Source organism: Uloborus diversus, chromosome 1 (genome assembly GCF_026930045.1).
Source record: "Uloborus diversus isolate 005 chromosome 1, Udiv.v.3.1, whole genome shotgun sequence".
NCBI lineage: Eukaryota > Metazoa > Arthropoda > Arachnida > Araneae > Uloboridae > Uloborus > Uloborus diversus.
In genome coordinates this window covers 126,650,109-126,673,195 of record NC_072731.1, presented here as the reverse complement: position 1 = coordinate 126,673,195, position 23,087 = coordinate 126,650,109, and the positions used below count along the sequence as shown (strand labels likewise).

At 32.1% G+C, this 23,087-nt stretch overlaps 1 protein-coding gene across 1 annotated transcript in view; it reads left to right on the top strand.

Moving 5' to 3' along the window:
• The window catches only part of LOC129234860 (cytochrome P450 4c3-like), a 132,980-nt gene that overhangs the window by 80,031 nt on the left and 29,862 nt on the right, over positions 1-23,087 (top strand). Inside the window, exons 5-8 of the mRNA XM_054868749.1 lie at positions 7,282-7,367; positions 9,728-9,918; positions 11,751-11,817; positions 17,767-17,893. Coding sequence (XP_054724724.1) covers positions 7,282-7,367; positions 9,728-9,918; positions 11,751-11,817; positions 17,767-17,893 — 471 coding nt within the window. The remainder of the gene's footprint in view (positions 1-7,281; positions 7,368-9,727; positions 9,919-11,750; positions 11,818-17,766; positions 17,894-23,087) is intronic.

Genomic DNA, 23,087 nt, shown 5'->3' with positions numbered 1-23,087 from the left:
AACTTTTTTGTTGGTCATTTTCGGGTATATATCAAAGCAGTTTTACTTTTAGAGCTTACGGGATTTTTTAGAACTAAAAATTCTTCATTTTTGACCGAGTTATGAGGAAGGCAAAAAGTACTAGGCGGCCATCTTTGATCTGCAATTTTGGATGGAAGCTCACATACTAACTTAGAGGACTTTTTAGGTTTTACTCTGCATGCTACGAGGACTTAATTCTAAAAACATTTACTAATTATAAATTTGTGGTGCAAAAAATCCTAAATTTACTGGGCTACTGCAGTTTAACAAATGCTTACAGATGCACTAATAAATATATTTTAACTTTAAGTCTTTTGATACAATTTTTTATTGCTCCCTTTAGAGGTTTTGAGCAAAAATCTTTCGGATCCAACGCCCAACTAAAATAACAGTTTTAAATAAAAAGTATATCTTTTTATTGATACCCTTCGATTCATCTTCTTTGTGGTAAACTAATAATTTTAAAAGGCAATTTATTTAAACCTACCAACCAGCAACAAACTGCCGACCCGATTTTTAGGGGTTATATTGAACGCCCTTATTAATTCATAAAATTTATTGCTTCTCGATGAAAGACATCCGAGCAAGAGCCGAGTTTCTACATCTACGAGGAGTATTATTTTTAGTTATATTCTTTACTAATAATAAAGCTCAAAGTCTGTCGGGATGTCTCTCTGTGACGCGCATAGCGCCTAAACCATTCGGCCTATTTTCACAAAATTTGGCTTAGAATTAGTTTGTAGCATGGGGGTGTGCACCTCGAAGCGATTTTTTTGAAAATTCGATTTTGTTCTTTGTCTGTTTCAATTTTGAGAATGTTTTATCGAGGAAAATTATCATAACGTGGACGAGTAAATTACCAAATTATCATATCGTGAAACCTTAACATGGGCGAGCAAATGACCATAGCAAATTGGCGAGAAATTTATCATCCAATATTTGTAAATATACAGGTGAACCAAATAATCTTTTAATTTTCTACTACGCACAAAGCCGTACGAGTATCACTAGTGTTAAATAAAATGTAAAGAAAAAGCTTATTGACAAAACTCATAATTTGTTACATTGATTTTTTTTTCTTTTTTTGCACACATACGATTTAGTTCTACTTTTTTTTTTTTTTTTTGAGAGAGAGAAATAGGTGTTATAATATACCAAAATAAGATGGATGCTTCTGCAAATGCATGTAATTTTGGTCAGTCGCTTTTGTTCGGCTTGGTATATATAAATAAAGCAAAGAATATATGTTTATATATATGTGTGTGTGCATATATATGCAATATATGTGTGTATGTATTTATGTTCCCTCAAATCCTCAGTTTCTGTCGGATCTCGACCAAATTTTGCAGGGTGGCACTTAGGCACCCAAGAAGGAACCTGTTGGGATTTTTGAACGCCAAAACAATACCGAACCGTTCGGATTTTTATTTCTAGAAACGAAAATGGTATGAGGGCGAAAAAATGTTCTCAAAAACTAGAATAAAATATCCACAGAAACCCTTGATATTTCTGCGTCAGATAAAATTTATTCCATTGTTCCAAGGCATTTAGAACTGGAATTATGACTGTTTTTAACTAATTTCATGCTAAACTGTAGTCAAGCCTTCAATCAGAAATTCACTGTTGATCACGATCATTGTTGAACAATGCTTTCATTAAAATTTGTAGCGTAAAAAAATCATTTAGAAGAAAGATCTGTTGCCATTTTATTTCTCGAATAAGAACAAATAAAGTTCTGCCTTTTGTTTTGAAGATTTTCCTGTAATCGCGGGATTAAAAATTTTTATGTTTTTGATAATTTTTCCGCAATGTGTCGGGAAATTTTACGTATTTTGTTTTTGTTCAAGTCTGATTGTTGAACACGCGTCACTTGATGAAACTTTAACTTTTGAGGTAGACCGTGCAAAGCCGGGTGATGCTGCTAGTTATAAAAATTATAAACAATTTCAGATTTTAAAAAATATTCTGGCTTCAAATGAGAATTTTAATAAGTGCTTAATGTAGTAGTTACACAAAAACGTATTACTTACTAATATTTATATTATTTTTGTTTACCGTCTGACCCTGATTTCATTAGTATAAACTAAAAAAAATGCATTTCCGCTTTTAAAGCGAAAAATTGCAACTATTCTTTTAGAAAGAATTCGATATCTTTTGGAACTAGTTTTTTTTAAATATATTTTAATGATCCTCTGTCATAATATGTGGTTAATATATAATTTATAACAAGTATTGCGTATCTAAACTGGTTTTCGAAAGCTAATCGAAAATAATAACTATCCACATAAGATTACAAATCCAAAATGACATTTAACCTCAAATACTTGTAATTTAAATTCAGTTTGACTAGACTCTGAAGTTTCAGCTAAAATTTTCCAATGCCTCTCCTGAAAAATTTATTGGCTTTGCGTTGTATCCCCTCTTGCCTCGGAAGTGAAATACAAGTAATCCCATTTACTCTTTTTATAACGAATGCAATGTGGTTTCTTAAAATTATGAATTAACAGATAACATTTTAGAAAAATAATTTGACGCGTGTAATTATGACGATTTTGAAAACTCTTAACCCATGAGTCATTCATTATTCTTCAGGCAAATGTCATGTGTAAAGCATCATCATAGCACGAATAAATTCTGACAGTTGTCCCTTGTACTGGAACAAAGAAAAAAAAGGAAAGATTTTTTATGTTAGGAACTAATGGGCTCCAATGTTTCAGAATGCATCAAAGATGTTTTCCCTGGAACAAAAAATTGAGGCCAATCGGAACTATATGAAGCATTAGATTAAAGGTCACGTCGAACTTTATGATCCTTTGAATTCTTTGGTTCTTCGAATAGACCTGAGGCAAATCAAGTGAACCATCAGGGGCGTAGCTAAGGGGGGGGGGTTTTGGGGACAAACCCCCCCCCCGAAAAGTTAGTCTCAAAAAAAAAAGAGAAAAAGAAGAGAGAAGAGAAAAAAAAAGAAGAAAAGGAAGAAATTCCAAGCGATTATATATATAAAAGAAGTAACCCCCCCCCCCCCGAAAGTCGGGTCTAGCTACGCCACTGTGAACCATTAATGAGAAACATCTTGAATAAATCATGGCCTACAATCTCAGAAAATAGTTATTGTATTGATGCCACTAGCGAAAGACACAGTTATTATACAACTTATAATGATGAGATTATGTGAATTTAGCAAAACATTCTTCAAGTTGAAATTATTAAACATTTGATGGCTCGTGAGTGGGATACCAGGACTCAAAAAAGATTTTAAACGTCAGTAACCCTAAAAATACGGTTATACGTTTGCCACCATATTTTTCAGTATTATAATTAAACTGTAGTTGGGGCAAACCTAACCTGCAGAGTCGTAATGGTGCGGTTAGGATCTACGTAGGCTTCTGCCAGGTTGGGTTCACTCAACTATACCAGCGCGTGATACTGAATGTATCTCTTATTTTTAACGTCACATGCAATTAACCATGAACGAGATAGTACTTGTGAATCAGGATTAGATTTGTCAGGAATGGAAAATTACGAAGCATCCCATATTCAGTTTTGGTCTGCGAAGTGTTGACGAAAGTACATTATGACTACAATACTTTCCATGGGTTTCATGAGCTCTTACATAATAAACACAACAGAAAGAAGCAAAAAGTGCCGCAAGCCTCCTCAAAATCTGCAGCAGTCAAAGACCTGTCTCATTTAGAAATTTCTTTCAAGAACTCATTACACTCTGAAATCTGATAGTCAAAAAAGCTTCCACAATGAAAAGTCGGAAGCTTTTTCACTGTCATTCACTCGCACTGTCTTGACTTACTGACAGCTGGATACTTGTCATTTCTAATCGCAGTAAAATAATCAGATATGAGCCATCAGTTTTAACTGACACTTGAATGTTGTTGTTAATCTGACGCAAAGGATGTTCATTAAAATCTTGAAATAGATATGCTTCAGTCACTTTAATTACCCACTTGCTTCTTAGAGGAATATTCCAGAATTAAGATACTTGTTAAGTCTATTTTTTGTTTCTGAAAATGTGAGTACTGGAATGCAAGAAAGAACAAACTCAATGTAAAACAGTGTATTATGATGAAGAGTCTGTGATAGAAATATAACTTCCTTTAAAAATAGGTTTTTAAATGTTTTAGAGGAGCGTATTTCGACTTTTTTTAACCAGCGGACCAACAAAACATTTTTAAAAAAATGAGGATCAGTGAGAATTTTTCCTTTTCGGAATCTTTTTACTCCCTCACCGTTAAAATATTTTGAAAAAAAATTTCGGACCAGTAAGTTTTTTTTTTTTTTCGTTTTTTAGGAAAAAAAACTACAAATCGCATGTTATTAAAAACTTGTGAAAAAGGATTTCGTACCCTCGAGGATTTTTTTTAGCAAAAATAAATGAATAAAACTTTACATAGTATTAAGGAACTCTCACAAAAATACTCAAGTGTTAGGATTAGTAATTTTTGTAACAATTATGTGTAGGTAAATTAATATTTAAGGAAAAACATAGACATTTTTTAAAAAAATGATCACAAAATACATGTAAAAATGTCATACAGGATATTATAAATGTTTTTTTTTTCTTTTTTAAGTAGGAAGTTTTTTTTAATTTAGACAAGCAAAAGTATCTGAGAAACAGCAGCATTTTTCTGGGGACCAGTGCCGGTCCAACGGATCCCCAGTTGAGAATCACTATTTTAGATTACTTCAAATATCTAGAGAACTATGTTACCGACGAAAGCCTTGTCGTTCATTTATGAAAATTTCACGAATGCATATATTTTTAAAGTATACTGCATATATAACTTTTACAAACTCGGGTCGATGCAAAAAAAAAAAGATTTTCATTATCTAGTTGTCACAAAGCAGAGATAGAAACCGACACTCTCATAGCCATTGTCTCTCTCAAGAAATAAAGTTGCTTGTATGTAGCCCCTGAGTGAAAACAACATTTGTAATTTTATGGGGAAAGTAGAATTTAATTTGTCAGGCTACCAAGTAGACTAAGAATATTACTTTTGAGCCACAACAAATGATTGAAATGTTCTTCAGCATCATAAAACAGCAGGAATAGACTTTTATATCTGTGAACCTTAAACATGATTTAAAACAATAACTCTGCTAGTAATTTCAAAGATATATCTGTTTATTTCAATCATATGAAATGGATAAAAGAGTTTTGCAATGACAGCGTAAAATGTTTATACGGAACATTTGACTAAGAAAAAGAAGTGTGTTATTGCTTTTCTTACCGCTCGCAAATGATTTTTTAGCCATTACGAAGTATTTTAACAAAAGGCCCTTAATTTATAGTGAACTGCTCTTTCTTGAGTTATAAATAAATTAGTTTTGTAGAAATTTTATTTTCAAAGAAAAGTTATGTTTTGGTGCAAATAATGCAAAAAAAAAAAAAAAAAAAAAAAAAAAAAAGATGAGTTGTTTTAAATGTTAGAAAACGTTTATTTTTATGCAAAAAAGAAAAAAAAAGGAATAAACATGTGTAGCAACATTTTTGAGTAAATGGAAAATTTAGCTACAGTTTCAACATAGTCTTTTCGCTCATACACGTGTAATAAATCTAATTTTTGTTCTCCTTTCGAATAAAGTTATTTTCAATGCTGAAAAAGACCCATATCAATTGAAGTCGCTTTAAGAGAGACTGATGATACAGGAACGAAAAAAAAAAAAAAAACTAAAAATCCGTTTGCTTTGCTACTCAGATATACTCGGAAAATTATTAAGTATTAAGTGGGGACAACCGAAAAACAATCCTGCCAACCCTAAATACGTGAAAAATTTGACGAAGCATATTTTTTGGTGCTGTACAAGATTTTTTTTTCCTAAACTATATCTAGGGCTAACAGTTATTACATATTGGCTTTACACTACTTTACATTTTTATTTCAAAATTCAATATTATTATTATAATTATAAAAAATATTGTTATTGCTTTAAGCTGTAGAAAAGAAACTAAATTAAGTTGTATTTGTACATATATTAAGTACAAGATGATTAAATACAAGTAATTTGTATTGGTGGTTGTATATTTACATGTTTAGAGCTTGAAACTAAATTACATGATTAGTAAAAAAAAAATATTTGAAGGCATAAAAGTTGATTAATTTCCAAAAAAAAAAAAAAGCGCATAGTTAAAAGAAACATAAATAGCAGTTGAAGTATCGTATGTTCTATTTTGTAAATTGAGAAAAACTTTTTCTTACAAGGCAAGCATTTTGCTAGTCTCTACATAGTATAAAATGAAGTCTCCAAAAAGCGTCTGTGTGATTGAAGCCGCAGAACTCGAGAACTACCTGGCCGATTACTCTGAAATTTTCAATTTGTTCCTTTAAGTCCTGAAAAGGTTTGCAGACCAGTTTTAAAAAAAATCGATGAATATTTCTTTATTTTTATTTTAATTTAGGCCCAATTTTCACATAAATTCTTAAATATGGCGGTGAAGAATTACTTTCACATAATAATATTATATATCGTTGGAAAAAGTAGAATTTCCCGCGTTATACGCAATTTGTTTCAATGCTCTAACCTACTTACGGCTGGAGTTATTCTTTTTTTAGCTCGAATTTGTTTACGCTTAACTAAAATTTAGGCACTACTTTCTTCATTAAAACTATCAATAAAAAGTGAAGGAATTGGCCCACAATTTTCTTTTTGACACAATTGAAAAAAGTTACATTTTTTACTTCGGATATATCTCGACCAATGGTCGAAAAACTAAGCGTCTATCTCCAAAGAGGAGAAAAAAAAGTTGCAAGCCTTTTTAAATCGAATTCGAAAACTCTCATCTCCATTCCAGTTGTTAACCATTTTATTTTCACGTTTCCACAGTTACGTTTTTGAATCCACTGTTGCTTTCAATCTTTATCATTTTACTTTCTTAAACTCATTTCATTTTGTGTTTCCATGGTTACGTTTTTTAAATCCATCTTTCTCACTTAAAAGTATAGTAATATATCTGCGGGGAATTTTGCATGATGTTCTTTTTTTCTTTTATTTAAGCCTGATTGTTGAATATACTTCACTTGACACAATAGTTATTTTCAATGTAGACCTGACAAAGCCGGGCAATGCAGCTAGTTAATATATAAAAAAGTTACCAACTTGCAAACTGAAGTTTTATGTGCTTCTTAGTTGTTTATTTTATTTTTTTAAACATGAATTAAAATATTTTTTTTTCCAATCTTATTTGCTTCTACTTCTCAGTTTCCAGTCCTATGTCATACCTACTGATATCGTTATTTTATTTTTTAGGTTGTGTTAAGTAGCAATGCATTGTTGGAGAAAACATTTGTATATGATTTCTTAGCACCATGGTTTAAACAGGGACTAATTACAAGGTAATAACTACTATTGAAATTAAAACACTGTGGTATTTCCATTGATACAATTAATTCGTTCTGTACAGTGATTCGACTTGAAATTATTTTCAAGTACGAATGATTATTTTGTACTATTTTGTTTCATATATTTTAGTTACCTTTTTTGTTAAATATACTCAAATAAGACAAAATACCGGATTTATCATAAATTTTATTTCTTACTGTTTCGTGTATCACTTGTCCAAGTTCCAATAAAACGCACATCCCGATTTAAGACAAACTCTGAGGCTTATATTTAAATACGAACTCTACAAGTGTGGTAGGTGGAAGTAGGTGGCTTAGCTCAGACCATACACGATAGAGAAAAACCATCTACCAAAATTTTAATATTTTTAATCTAGAGCAGAAATCGAACAAACCTTCAGAGGCATTAGAACACTGAACACATCGAAAAACATATTATTAGGCAGAAAAATCGTTACGATGGACTCGAATTTCGCGCACTTGTACAATATTACTCAAACCTCAGAGTGAATTCCTCCATTTTTAAAAACGTTCTTTAAAAGGTCCCAAAACAAGAATCTTAAACAAAGTTGCTTTTACATCGAAGTGCACAATCCGCCTAAAATTTCTCGTTTTGCCGCAAGACTATAATATTTTGTGGGAACTTGGAGGATTTTGTGAACACGTCAGATCAAACGTGCCATACGATTTCGAATTTGGTGTCTTTATGAAACCCTTAAAAAATACACGAATTGATGTTTGGGCTTCGGGCTGAAAATTAGATTGCGCATCAATTATAACAAGCATTATAAACGTTTTAAATTTTTGGAGCATGGTTTTTAATAAATACTCAGCTCGATCTTTTCCCGCCTTTTGTATAATCAGCGGGAAGAAAAATATAGAAGTGAGGATGAAATGAATTTGAAATATTTTCCCATTCTAATGTCATCTCTTTCTTTTCCCTTAATTTAATAGAACTACCCTCCTTTTTAATAGAACTGTGCGTTTGGTAATAAGTAAAAATATAATGTAACTGTTTAGTGCTCCTGTGATGTGTATTATTAAACGTTAATTTCCGACAAAATGTATTTAACAAACTGCAAATTATTTTTGCAGTACACTTCCAACATCTTGTTTTGCTTCTTAACAATTTAAGGGGCGCGTCAATTTTTGGGGTAAACGAAAAATTGAAAATTTGATGATTTGAACAAGAATATGAGCGTACGAAAAAAATATTTTTTTGTTATTCTGCCATCTAATGTTGTTTATTGAATTTAAAAGAAGAGGACTCAAGCGATTTTAACTCAAAAAATTCAGAAAACACAGAGAATTTTTTTTATAAATTAGTGGTTTCACAGTGCGACCACTGCCCCTGAAAGGGTTAATGTACAATAAAAAATAACTTTTTCTCGTTTAAAACTTTTGCAATGCTTCAAAAAACAATATTTCGTCTTTTTTGGCCTTCATTTATGCTTTTAATGAATAATAGATGAATTATAAATTGAATTTAAAATTTATTAACTGTGCTTTGCAGGCACTTGCTTCGGTGTATTCCTCCTGATTCTATTTTATAACATAATTCTTTCCTTAGATATTAAAAAAAGTACAGATTTAAGATAATTCCGAGAGGAAAGATTTATTTTGTTTTCCGTTTATGGTGTATTTGGTTGTTGATTTATTTATACTTTGATATTTTTAGTTGAATTTTAAGTGTTACAATATTTTATTTCATTAATGTTTGTACCACTTTCTTTAATAAACAAGTAGTTTTTTTTTAATTTATAATTCTTGGAATTATACTTCGGTCCAGTGAAAGTAAAATTTTAACGCAACAGAACTAAAGGGACGGAAGTAATGGGATGAAAGGGACGTCTTATATTGGTGAATATTAGAGTACAAGTTGGAGATATTTTGTCAAATTTAAAGTCTAAAGTGGACCAAATCCAGAGACGCTTGTACATGCAACCATGTTTCTACTTTCTTTTGCAGTTTTGATGCAAAAAATGATGTTCTTAACGTTTCTTTAGACTAATCTACTGGTTGCCGAAAGGAGAGGACGAAATAATGTCATAATAAAATTTTGTACCATTGAAAAATTGCATGTTCCGCCTAATGGTACAATTTATTCCTCCTTTTTACTCCAACTCGTATAAGTAATAATCAATAAAAATTTCTTACATCGAGTAGGAATCGTTAGACTAAATCGCTATATTAATTCATATGAGTTTATCTTCCCTTCAAAAACTCAACACAAGTACTGAATATTTAATTTATGAGTCAGCAGAATAACTAAAGGACATCAAAACGTTTATCAAATTTATTTTATTGTGAATTTTTTTTTTATTTTCTTAATTTTATTTTTCAATATATTGCAGTTCTGGGGCAAAATGGCGCAAGAGGAGGAAGCTTTTAACCCCAGCTTTCCACTTTAGAATACTGGATGATTTCTTGCCCGTCATTGACAGCCACGCTCGATTCTTGGCGGAGAAGTTGAGGGAACAAGTCGGGAACAAATCGTTTGATCTGGTCCCCTACATTACATTATGCTCACTGGATATCCTGTGTGGTAGGAGGTTTACATTTTCTCTAATCGTCATCGTCAAATGCAAACTATTACCATTTTTAAGAGAAATATTTTTATGGACTGTTGGTCGCAGGTCAACAAACTTTTCTCAGATAAATCTCAAATTGACCTGCAATTTATGAGCCTAAGTAAAATTATTGTCTGAAATTCCATGAGTTTGCATTCACCCCCCACCCCCTTTTGGGAGAACGAGGCAAAATATTTAGAAAATTTTTGGAAGAAGGAACACAAAAAAAGTTCCTGAAATTTTCTGGTAAAAAGTACGGGCACCCATGTACTTTTAACCGTAAAGCCTTTTTTTACTGCAAAACTTTACGGTAGAAAAACGACAACGTTGTAATTATTTTGTCTAACAAGAAAAACGAGTTTTAACCCAACCAGCGGGTTATGAACCTGGATCTCGATGATCACAGGACGGCGTTCTAGGCACTACACCGACGAGGAGCAGGGGCGGGAAGGGAGGAGCGAAAACGGAGAATTATACAATTATACGCTATGCACCATCAGTCACGTGGTGTACTAACTGATCTTACAATCACTTCTTTTTCCGTTAAAATTTACTGTAAAAATGTCTCTCACTGTAAACACTACATTTTACAGAAATATTTATACTAAAATTTTCCCGAATTATTAATAGTGGAGATGTTTTGAATAAATTTTTTAGAGCAGTGGCCTATGAACCCAGACATTATTCCTTTCACTGAGAGCAAACGTAAAAGAACTAATGCCTGTCTAAAAGGATAAATATCATTATACTTATATAAAGTGTTTGAGAATGTCGGGAATAAGGCAAAAAATGCGCATACTTGCAAAAAAAAAACTTGATTTACAGGAAAAAAAAAAAAGGAAACCTTAATGAGTAAATCCGCAAAACAAAACAATCCGATGTGCCCACTTTAAAACAAGATGACCTAAATGAAATTAATAACAATCAAATAGAAATTTAATAATTTTTTTTAATCAATGAAATTAACTAAAACTAAATTTGCTACATTAATATAAAAATTTTAGCATTTTCAAGTAATTTTTATTATATTTTTTAAATTAATTTTTACTATAAGTAATTTTATTGAGAAAGTTGACGTATTTTGCGCAATATTTAAAAGCCAAAATTTTGCAATTGAAACTGGAGGTAGTAAAATTATGATAAAAATATTTTCATAAGAGAACTTTTGCATTTCAGCTCCCAATTTACAACATGTATCTAATTCCATTCATGTTTCCTCTATTGAAGAAAATCTCCATGCTGAAGAAAGCAATATGCAGAACAGAAAACATTGAACAGAAGTCACGTGAGCAAAAAAAAAAAAAAAAAAATGCTGAGGTTATCAATGTTTGACATGAAAATTACTGTCTTCACGTTACGTTTTACGAAACACGAATTATCGTCAACTTCATTTACGACTATTCGTTTTGAACCCAATGACTTGTCATGAGTACGTTGTTTGTGACGATTGACTGACAGCCAAATAGATCTCCAGGTGAAGTAATTGTAGGTTCCGTGTAAAGGTCGCATGCAATGAAAAATCTGTCCTTCTGCATTGGATAGACAACTTATGTTCTCCGATTTTCTTCGAAGAAAGAGAAAAGTGAAGACATTTGCAATGTATGAACTATGTGGGATGAACTAATTGGGCTTACAATATGGATATCGAAGTTCAAAATTGAAATAAGGACATTCGAATACATAACAAAAACTTGTTTCTTTATCTTTTTTTTTTTTTTTTTTTGCCGACTTCTTTCCTGATCAGTTTTTTGTGAATTATTAGATTTATTTCTATTGAATGTATTGTTGTTTACTTTTTCTGTTTCAGAAACGGCCATGGGAAAATATGTTGGAGCACAAAAGAAGGACACACCTTACATAAAGGCTCTTAGCGCGTAAGTTTCTAATGTGTCTTATTTATTATAGCAGTAAAGTTTGCAAAATGCTTAAATAATGAAAATATTTTTTTCGTTGTTTCTAATAATCAGAAAATCTTTGTTTGCTTTAAATGCCAAGATTTTTTTTTTTTTTTTTTGAAAGAAGCTTAAAGTTGCATACTTTTACCCATTTTATTTTAATTTATATTTATAGCCATCGATTTATACTTTCATAACATCTCACGTTGAAATTTTTAATTTAAAAATATTTTTAGGAACTGAAATGATTAGTAATAGATTGAAGAAAAAATAACGCATAAGTTTTTAGAATTAAAAAAGAAAAATCTTAAAACAAGCTTAAAAAACAAAACTAATTCAAGACAGAGTTTGGAATAGGGGGAAGTAGATTTGCACAAGTTAAGGGGTCACAGTATCTTTCAAACTTTTTTTTTTTAATTCAAGTAAATTTTATATTTTTTTGAAACTATAACATGTATACTTATTTCTTAATCAATAATTTACTTTCAAAATTTAAAAATATTGCCTACTTTTTTAAAAATTCAAAAAATTGAGGAAATTTCAATATTTTAAAATCCCTAAGGCTTTTTTATTTTTGCACTAATTAAAAAAAAGTTTTTTGCTAAACGATCACTATAATCATCTCTAAAAAACCGTGCATTCATTTGCTTATGAGTTTATTAGAAAATTCTTGGTGATTAATTATGTAAAAAAATCAAAGTTTTTTTTTTAACCGACTTCAAAAAGGAGACGGTTATCAGTTCATACCGTATGTATGTTTTTTTTTGTCCACTCACAGCTTCTCACCTAGTGAACCGATTTTGATGATTATTTTTTAACGGATAGTGGATGGCTCAACTTAGGTCCCATTACTTTGTTTCACCATATTTGTTCTTTAGAAAAAAAGTTATGAGCAAAAAACAGTAAATTTTATGCAATTTCCCTATTAAATGATTAAAATGATATGAAACCCATTGTTTTAAAAGTTTGGTGCCATATAGCAGTAAATAGTAATTGTAATGATAATTTTGAATAAAGGCTTCTCTGAAGCAATAAAACTTCTCCCCTGTGTTCAGAATGGTTTTTAGATTTGAAATAAGCTATAAAAACATTTTTGATCGTTTCATCATTTTTGAGGTACTGTAACTCCTTAACATATTTCCTTTTTCTTTTTAAACAAAATGATATCTTTTGGGGCAGTAGTTACGGACGAAAGTCTGAATATTTATGTAAAAAATGAGTGAAAAAACAAAGATAAAATTGTGTTAGGGAACTCAAATTTTTGGGAGAAAATAATATTTTAAAAGCATATTTTGTTGCTCCAAAATCATGTCGGTAATTGTCCCACGCTCGAATCGCAAGTTGCAAAAAAAAAAAAAAAAAAGTTCTGTACATTATAAAACATTGCAGCAGAAACAAATACAAAATAAGGTAACGTGTTTTATGTCTGTCTATGAGAATTGGCTCTTGTATTTTAGAAGAAATGAATTTAAATCGATAAAAAAAGCAATTATATGCTTGTCCCAAGTTTTTCATACCATGCCAGGAGCGCTAATTTTCGGGATGGTTATTTCTAGTAGAAAACATTTATTTGGCTCCAATGGTTGGTGCGGGATGAAGCCTTTTTAAGTGACATATAGGTTAAAATCGAAAGTTTTTACTTCAGTTGTGTAGAAATTGCATGCTTTTCAATCATGAGATAGTCAACAAAATCATTACACAAAGAAAAAATTGTGAAAAACATTGGTAAAACATGAATCAGTTCAGTGACAAATGGCTTATACTTATGTGCTACTGACATGAATATTTCCGACATGAAGAATTGCCGAATTTTTGCTCGCTGAACATCGCTAATTAAAGATTCAAAAATTAAAAGGCATTATTTTCATCGCAGAAAATTTATTTTATATTATGCAAAAACTGTTTGAGGAATTTATTTTACGTTTTAATTTGCGCTACCGACATGACGCTTCATTTGGTAGAAACAGAAAAGTCAATATTGGAAAATTCTTACCTGTAATTCTACACAACTGAAGTAAAAACTTTCGATTTTAACCTATATGTCACATAAAAAGGCTTCATCTCGCACCAACCATTGGAGCCAAATAAATGTTTTCTACTAGAAATAACCATCCCGAAAATTAGCGCTCCTGGCATGGTATGAAAACTTGGGACAAGCATATAATTGCTTTTTTTATCGATTTAAATTCATTTCTTCTAAAATACAAGAGCCAATTCTCATGGACAGACATAAAACACGTTACCTTATTTTGTATTTGTTTCTGCTGCAATGTTTTATAATGTACAGAACATTTTTTTTTTTTTTTTGCAACTTGCGATTCGAGCGTGGGACAATTACCGACATGATTTTGGAGCAACAAAATGAGTACCAGTGTTCACTACATGAAAAAAAAAAATCTTTTTGGTTTTTAATTGGAAGTGCTTGAAAAATTTATCTGGGACTTAAATTAGCATTGTTCCTGATATTCACCCTTATATGTGGCCTCCTGGGAATTGGGCACAAACAAACATCGGCTTCTTTGTATACATAATATTTCTTTGCTAATAATAAAGCTTGAAGTTTAAATCTCTGTCTTAATATTTGCCAGGACCTCTGCATGTATGTCTGTGACGCGCATATCGCCTAAATCAGTTGGTCGATTTTCATGAAATCATCATCTTTACTTACAATAAAACTGAAAGTCTGGACGTCTGCATATCTGTCAGGATCTCTGTCTGGATGACTATAACGCACATAGCGCCTAGACCGTTCTTCCGATTTTCACGAAATTTGGCGCAAAATTAGTTTGTAGCATAGGAATGAACTCCGAAGCGATTTTTAGAAAATTCGATTTTTTTTTATTTTTTTTATTCCAATTTTATGACCGTTTTTCTCATAAATTTGATAATAAGGGGAAGAAATATTTCATGCACATTTTCAAATTTTTGATCATTTCAAAACTTGGAATTTTTTGCATGAGATGCAGTTTGCTTGAAGTTTCTACAGGACATCGATACTACTTTAAAGCGTAATTTTTGATAGATAAAGCATACGTAACAATGAATCATGAACTTTAAATTTAAAAATGCACCTTTGGTTTGCAACAATTCATTCTTTAGAAAATATAAGTCACAAGCATTACATAACTGATGAATTCGTGAGGAAAAATTTAAAAGTTTATCTCTAATTTTGAGCACTTTTTAGAAAATGGTAAAAGATATATAATTACCTTTTTATTAATGTATTTTCAGTAGTAGAATGTGAGAACATTATTTTGCTCAAAAACCTGGGTTCATTTAAATTTATATTTGTAACTTCTTGTTTGCGTATGATTTTTTAATTATTGTTTTCGGGCTGACTTCAAAGTAATATTTAAAAGTAGTACTGGTGTTGCTAAAAGAAGAAATGTTAATTTATTATTTTCTTTAATTCTTATTTGAAGTCAGTTTTTTTTTTTTTTCTTAAAAACTTTTATTGCTTAAGATTTCAGAAGAAAGAGATTATTTAAGGTTTCAGTTCCCATAAGTAAATTGGGATTGTATTGATATTTCATGAAAAGAATAGAAAACAAACAAATGGCAGACAAACTGAATTTTATTCAATAGGTTTTCTAAGGCTTAATATTCACTTCATTATATTTAAAATAATAATGCAAAAGAAAGTCAAAATTAAAATTCATTTTAACAACTGTTATTGCCATTGATTACAAGAATAAACAAACTTTTATGCAAGGCAATTTCTGCATAGATTAGACCATTTATGTCATAAAAAAAGCCATAAAACTAGAAAAAAACCAGTCAGTCATTGTACAAAATTGCCACGGGCCTTTCTTTCTGTATGATGTTGCAAAAAAGTGACGATTTGTTCCAACCCAATAACTTGTTGTTGCTAGTTAGATTTTACGATTTTTCTCTTTTGCGTGTGTATGTATGTGTCATGCTGTAATACTAATCGATAAATCATTCAAATTATCGACGTGTATTTTTATGCGTGTGTGTATTGTATTTCATTTTTTTTTTTTTTTTTTTTTTTTTTTTTTTTTGCGTTATCTTTTCAAAAATTTGGTCATAAAAGTTTAGGAAATTTAAATCTTCTGAAGCTGAAAATCTTCGACACCCTCGTGTGTTTTTTTTTTCGGCTAGAGAGAGAGAGAGAGAGAGAGAGAGAAGACGTACTACACTTTTTTATAATAAAAATTGTTGCTCCCTTTAATCTATTATTAGTCCAAAACTTTTCACTTTTTTTATCTTTCAAAACACGTCTTGAGAGGTTCGGAAATGCAAAATGTTGCCACGAAAATTTGTGACTGCAAGTAAGACTTTTGCGCTTTTTTGTGTTTGTGTGTCTCATGATGTAATAGTTGGGTGAACCTAACCTGGCAGTATCGTAATGATGTCATTAATATCTGCATAGCCTTCGAAAGAATGAAAGATTAGGTTTGCCTTAACTATAGTCGAAAAATCGTTCAAGTTATTAATACGCATTTTTATGTGTGTATATGTACTGTATTTAGTAGGGTTTTTTTTTTTTAATTATAATTAATCTTTTCACAATTTCAGCCATAAAAACTTAGGAAAGATACATTTAAGTTACTTTTTCTCTAGAATTGCGAAATGAATAGCCCATGTAGCACACGTAACGATTAAACTTTTATGAACGTTTTGAAATGGTTGTCACGAAGTCGACAAACATTTAAATACGTTTATGAAACGAAGTGTGCTACCTAGGAATAGTAGGGCAGACCGGGGGCACGTTTACGCAGTGCCCTTTTTTAAAAACGAATTATAGCTGGAGAGCCAACAGCCATAACATATTGGTGCTGCTCCCTAGCAAATATCCTCAGAAGTTTTTGAGCATCAGTCGAGCTTCGGTCTAGTATGCAGAAAGAATAATGTGTTTTCTAGCAAGTGAAATAAATTTTGAGTTGAACGTTTGGAAGCCTATTGTGAATAAATAATACTTAGTTAAGAAAAAAATGTATAAAAATTAGCAGAATTTTATCCTTTTTTGAGAATTGCATTTGTATAAACTGAAATGTTATTATTATTATTATTATTATTTTGCACGTTAAAAATAAATCCAAAACTTGGCGACGGGGAAAGTTTACGTGTTGACGTCTGAGCACCTTTACGCATGCTCTTACTGTGTCTTACTTCTAAACGTACCCTGATGCTTTTTTCATTTCAAACTGTCTCAAAATCTTTTAGCATTTTCAGTATATTTAGTTTTGAAAATCACTATTCAATTTTTTGTTGAGTTACAAATTCGTAACTTATAGCTTACATCATGTAGTGCTGTCTTCATGTCCGTTCAGCTTTTACTTTATACACTATTCAGTCTGTAATAAATCTGCTTTATTTTAACGATTGTAAAACATTATGTTCAAAACACTAGCAAAAACACGCCAGGTGTCAAAACAAATATGCATAAACGTTCCCCGTGTCAGGGACAAGTTTACGCAACCGACGTGGACTCAAGAATAATTTTTTTAACGGTTAAAAAGAAACTAAGCAGCAACTGAATATACCAATTTTGACTCCATTAACTGCTTTTTAAAATCTCAATGTCTAAAATTTCCCATGTCAAAACATAAAATTTAGAAAATTCATTGAAAAAAATCTACCCTATACATACAACTTGAACTTCCAATGTTATTGTGGTATCATTTTATCGAATCGTTTGTAGAAACAACTTCAGAACATTACTCGTTGTTTCATGTTTAACCACTTTTCCTTTTTTTGAATGCCAAAGTTAATTTTTCTAGCTTTTATGTCCAAGATTTTACTAATACATCGCATTTCAGTTTAAAGTAATCACAAAATAGTGTTATTGAGCACTACAAAATATTAAATATTAGAGATGAATATGTGCTTGAGAAAAATAGCATCTGTAGAGGTTTCGTTTAACAAATGAGCAGTTATGTTTCATTGTTCTGCTTCTCTTTTCAGAGCATCACACCTATTTGGTGTCCGGTTTATGAAGCCCTGGTTGTGGCCGGAATTCGTATTCGGTCGGACGGCAGAAGGCAGAAAATTCAAAGAAAGCACCGACACCATGGATGCTTTTACAAGAGGGGTAAGATGAACTATTGTTATAGAGAGAAAACACCTCATGAAATGGTCCGTCCGTCATGCAAAAAACGTAGAAAATAAATCTCCTTTTGTTGCTCGAAAGATGGAAACTGGATATAAAGACAAAAGCTCGGGGCTATCACGGTCAAAAAGTAGAGGGGGCTTCTTTAAATGGAATCTTTCTGGTTATTCTAGCGAAATATTTTTCCGCTTCTGATAAAAGAACAAATTGATTCTGATGCTAAGTCGTACAGTATGCCAGAGGATGATTCTTCTGGCACACATTCCTGTTAAGATTTTGAGGTTGGAACCGAAAACACTGTATGTTGACGTTTCTATTGCTCTCTACAGTGCTTTCTACTTTCCTACATTTCATCTAAAATCTTCTTGCTCAGTACTATGGTATTTTACTAGTTTCATGTTGTAAATAGTATTTATAATATATATGTAAAGGGTGTCCCAAAATTAACGCAAGATTTGAAGTTGCCACCATTTTTTCCATAAATTGTTGGCAGTCATAAAAAAAAGAACAATTTGACAGTTGAGAGTTTAGGGTTAGTAAAAATGGGGTGTTATTGTACCATACAGCTAGAGAGAGTGAAACATTTCAATTACTGCATAAAGCATTTCCTAGTCGCGTACTCTCTCATTTCGGTGATCAGAATTGGCACCCTAGATTGTGTGATTTAACATTTTTAAATTTCTTCTTATGGGGTTATTTGAATTCAAAGGTCTATGTCAACAAGCCCACAACCACCCGTGCATTACCGTGTTGCGATACCGAGCGCCAATAAGAGTAACTGCTTGACCAGCCTCAACTTTCATTATTTTTGAAACAATTGTTCAATAATGAAAGCGCGTTATTGTATCGTATACCGCTCCATTTTTGATTACCCTAAACTCTCAGCTGTCAAATTGTTCTTTTTTTAGGGTTGCCAACCATTTATTGCAAAAATGGCGGCAAATTCAAATCTTACGTTAATTTTGGGACACCCTTTATATATACAGAAATTAAAACAAATTTAAAGTCAATATAAACAAGGCTCAAACTGCAGAACTTAGAATTATATCAAGTATTTAAGATTTAAAAATGACGGAAAAGTTCAGGTATGTAAATGAATTAAGGAACACAAACATAATATTATGAGCACAAATAAGCTGCTTCTTCGTCAGTGAGTGGGTGCCGCATACTCAAAGCAGAGCCTCACAGGTTTCGGAACGTGTCGCGAGTCAGCAAGTAAACCAGGTAATATCATTTCTTGATACATTATAAAGCAAATGTTGTAGTAGATAGAGCACTAATAGTCATTAAATTGTGAAGCAAATGCTGTAAATACAGAGCAATGTTCTTTAGAGCGATGCTGAATATGTATTCTGAATTAAAACATTAGTGGAAGTAACATTCAAATATCTTACCAAGTTCTTCCTGCGAAGACAGACATTTTTCTCTGCTTCCATAGTTTTAAAACGTAGTTGACTCGAGTACATTGCTATGAATATGCAAAGCCAAACACACAAGGTGTCTCTCAACAGTAAAAAAAATGAACTTTAAAGTTTTTAAAGTTGCATTTTGTTTTAACAAGAAGATTGTCATAAGGAGAGACATGAGAAAATATCAACAAGTTCTCCTGCAAATGGCATTATCGATAACATGACCCTATGTACGATGGGAACACAAGCGTGATGCGCAAAATTCGATCACTTTCCGTAGTACTTACTCGTATAATGAGCTTTTCAGTTTTTAAATGTTGCCCAGGAGGCAAGGTACTCCGAACTTAAATTGTTGGGAGGGCTGAAATACTAAATTTGCTGAATGATAATCCACATTTTACCGAATAATGATGATGTTGCAGAACATAACTCCAAATTTTTCCGAATGTTGACTATTTTGCCGAATAAGGAATTTTTCGGAATGTCACAGGGATCTCCCATGACCTTACACGGGACGCCCTTGCTACCTGTACTGCCCAATGGCTATAGCATTATGCCACAGATCTTCGACAGTGACCATGACCTTTAATTCTTTTCATTCACGACATTTCTCAACGTACCCATAGACCTTGTAACACCATTGTTTACAGATACTCTGTTTTGTTTTTACATAACTTCTTCAAGCGTGAACATTTATTACTCGATACACTTCAAACTTGACTCTTTGCATAAATTACGCTGTAGTAAAAATGGAGTATTTCCGGCTTTCCATTTCGATCATGAACTATTCATAATCATTTAATCGGATTGAACTTTGAATGTTATGTCATTAATCTTTCTTTATTAAGATTACAATAATTTTAATGTTGTAGCTACTGTATATATGAAAATACCATGTCTTGATGTAAATCATAACTATGAGTTAAAGCTTGTAAATGTGATTAACTATGACGAATTCTAAATGATAATATTTTTCCACAATGTGGTTGACTTGCTTACTGTTTTCTGTTAGAGGTATTCAGGGAGTCACGAAATCTCTTGTTATTGTTCAGTTGAATTAACTATGCTTGAAAATATTTCTCGCTCCTGCCAGAGAAGTATAGATTAAAAGCGAATTAATATCTATTGAAGATTAAAATGAGCCTGACAAAGTACTATCATTTGATAAGAAATTCAAAATTTAAAAAACCGATGCTAAAACGTTTCGGAAAATATTAACAATAATACAAATGGTAGCAATGAAACAGCAATGTGAAAGCAACAATGCTGTTCGAAACATTACAAATTGTTCCTTTTAGATCTTATGATTAAATATGTATTGAGAAAAAATGCTTCCTCAAGTAGGAGTCGTAAGATAATAATCAAAAGAGTTTTGAAAACAAAAAATTCTTTTGTAAAGTATTTTTTTTAGACTTTCAGCCGCTTCGTGGATATTTGCTGTTGTAAGACGGGCGTAACAAGAAAGAGATAGTGGAGACGCTCCGACCCGAGAGGGGGGGGGGGAGGGATTGATATCTTTCATAACCTTTAATGCACAAAAAAAAAATAATTAATTCCTTTTAAGAGTAAACACAGCATAATTTTTATCCATTGTGAGAATTAAAATGAGAAAAAACTGCTAATGTAATACAAGTTCTTTGAATTAAACTGCTGGTGACCAAATTACTTGAAAAGGAAATATGATTTTCTTGTTGACAGCATTAGACTCGTCATTTTTTTTTTTTTTTTTTGACTAACAATGGGAATATTATTGATCAACCCGCAATTACAAAAAAAAAAAAAAAGGAAAATATCATTTTGTAGAGGATTTAGTACAGTTAGTTGCATTTCATCACGCTTGGCCAGTTCATGGATTGAGTGACCGATTTCGACGCTTAAGGATGTAAATTTAAGAGGACGGAAAATTTGGATAATTCATATACATTCCATATTTTTGTATGGGGGGGGGGGGGGGGGAATCAGATGCTATAATTGTCATGCTGTACGGCAGAACAAATAGCGCCACCTTGACCAAAGAAGAATTAAGTCCTTATTCATTTTTTCAAATTCAACAGTGTCACAATTGAATGGTTTATTTCGAAAATGTAGCGTCTCTTTTTTAAACTCATGAAAGCTTCAAGCTCGACCGGTCTTTTATTTTGCTACTTTATTTTGATAGGTAATTTTAATGATAGTGTACTTAATTAAAAACGTTTTTAGATTATGTCATAAAAAATAATAAATCAAAAACTGAGACCCTTTCCCTTTTCAAAAGAGACATACGAGATCCAAAAGTAGATATACTACCTTTTCTTAACAAATGTTTCAGCTACTTATCATTGAAACGATACAAATGTGCTGTGATTAACTGATGAACTACGTAGACTCAAACAGCTCTCGTTCCAAGTTTGACTTGTGAAGTACGTCTATGAGGGTCGTTTACAAACACAGGAGGCGCGAGGGTGGATCTTGGAGCTGAACTCTCCTCTCTCAGAGCTCTTGATTTTGAAACCATTGCAAGTCCTAATATGATAGTTTATATGCAGGTAAGGACTGTTAGACTTTTCCCTCCCCCCCCCCCCCCCAGAAAGTGAATTCTGGTTGAATCCAGTACAGGAGCGGACTGGCCGCCGGCTTGCAGTCCGGTGTACCCTTTAACCTGTGGGTTTAGTTTTTTTTTTTTTTCTGCGCTTTCGAACCTGTGTTACTTCAGAGTTTTCTTTTTGTGTTATTCCCCCCCCCCCCGTCAGAACTGCGCCTTCGTGTTTTTTTTTTTTTTTTTTTTGCTCCCTCGAACGTGTGTGCTTTTAGTTTTCTCTTTCGCCTTCGAAACTGTTTGTCTTCGGTTTTTTTTTTGCTCTTGAACCTGTACATCTTTCCTTTTCTTCTTCTTTTTTTTACGCCCTTTGGGAGTCAAGGTTGGCGCCTTCTTCGGGGACCCAGTACGCCCTTGGTCCAGTATCTGTTAGAAGTCTGGTTGAGTCTGGCAGCGGCTAGTAAACAGATTTAAAGTTTTTGAGCAAAAGTCAAAAAGTCTCGTCTGGCAAAGAATTATAAAAAAAACCCGAGTATTTTGCTGGTATTGGACATTACATTAGGTAGCCTTAAAACACCAGGACTGTCCTGACTAATTCCTGTCGTATGGCACGCCCAGACTCGTTATTTAGGGTCTTATGAGAAGTCAACTGCCTCCTGGTTTTGAAAACTCAATGTATTTCCATATAAATGGGCGTGGGTTTTTATTGCTTTTTGCTATAATATGTATTGAGTATATACCTTTTACTCACACTCCTGGAAAATTTTGAAATGACGGGGCTAGGTAAGCCTAATCATAGCTTGTATACTTCGCTTCTTCGTCCTGAAGTTTCACTTGGCTTAGTTTCAAAGAGTCTAGAATTCAAGGTTAGTTTTAAATCTAGACGCACAATATACATTTAACGTGTAACGTAATATACACATAAATGTAGGCTTCGAAACAATTAACTTCGAAATATCAATCGGGTACTTTGAAATAAAAAGGCAGTACGTTGACACCTGGGCCGCACACTAAGTGCAACTGCGTCATTAAAATAAAAAAAAAAGTTGTTTAAAAAACCCGTGGAGAATTTATTTTCAAATCCATTGCAATGGAAGTATCTAACGAAAAACGAAAGAAAAACAATATCAGAAACTTGGATTTTTGCTTAAAATTTGTGAATGTTTCAAATTTATAATTTTCAAATTACTGAACTTGCTGGAAGTTCTTCCTAGGTTAGTAGCGGCTAGAGAAGTGTTTGACTTCCATCTCT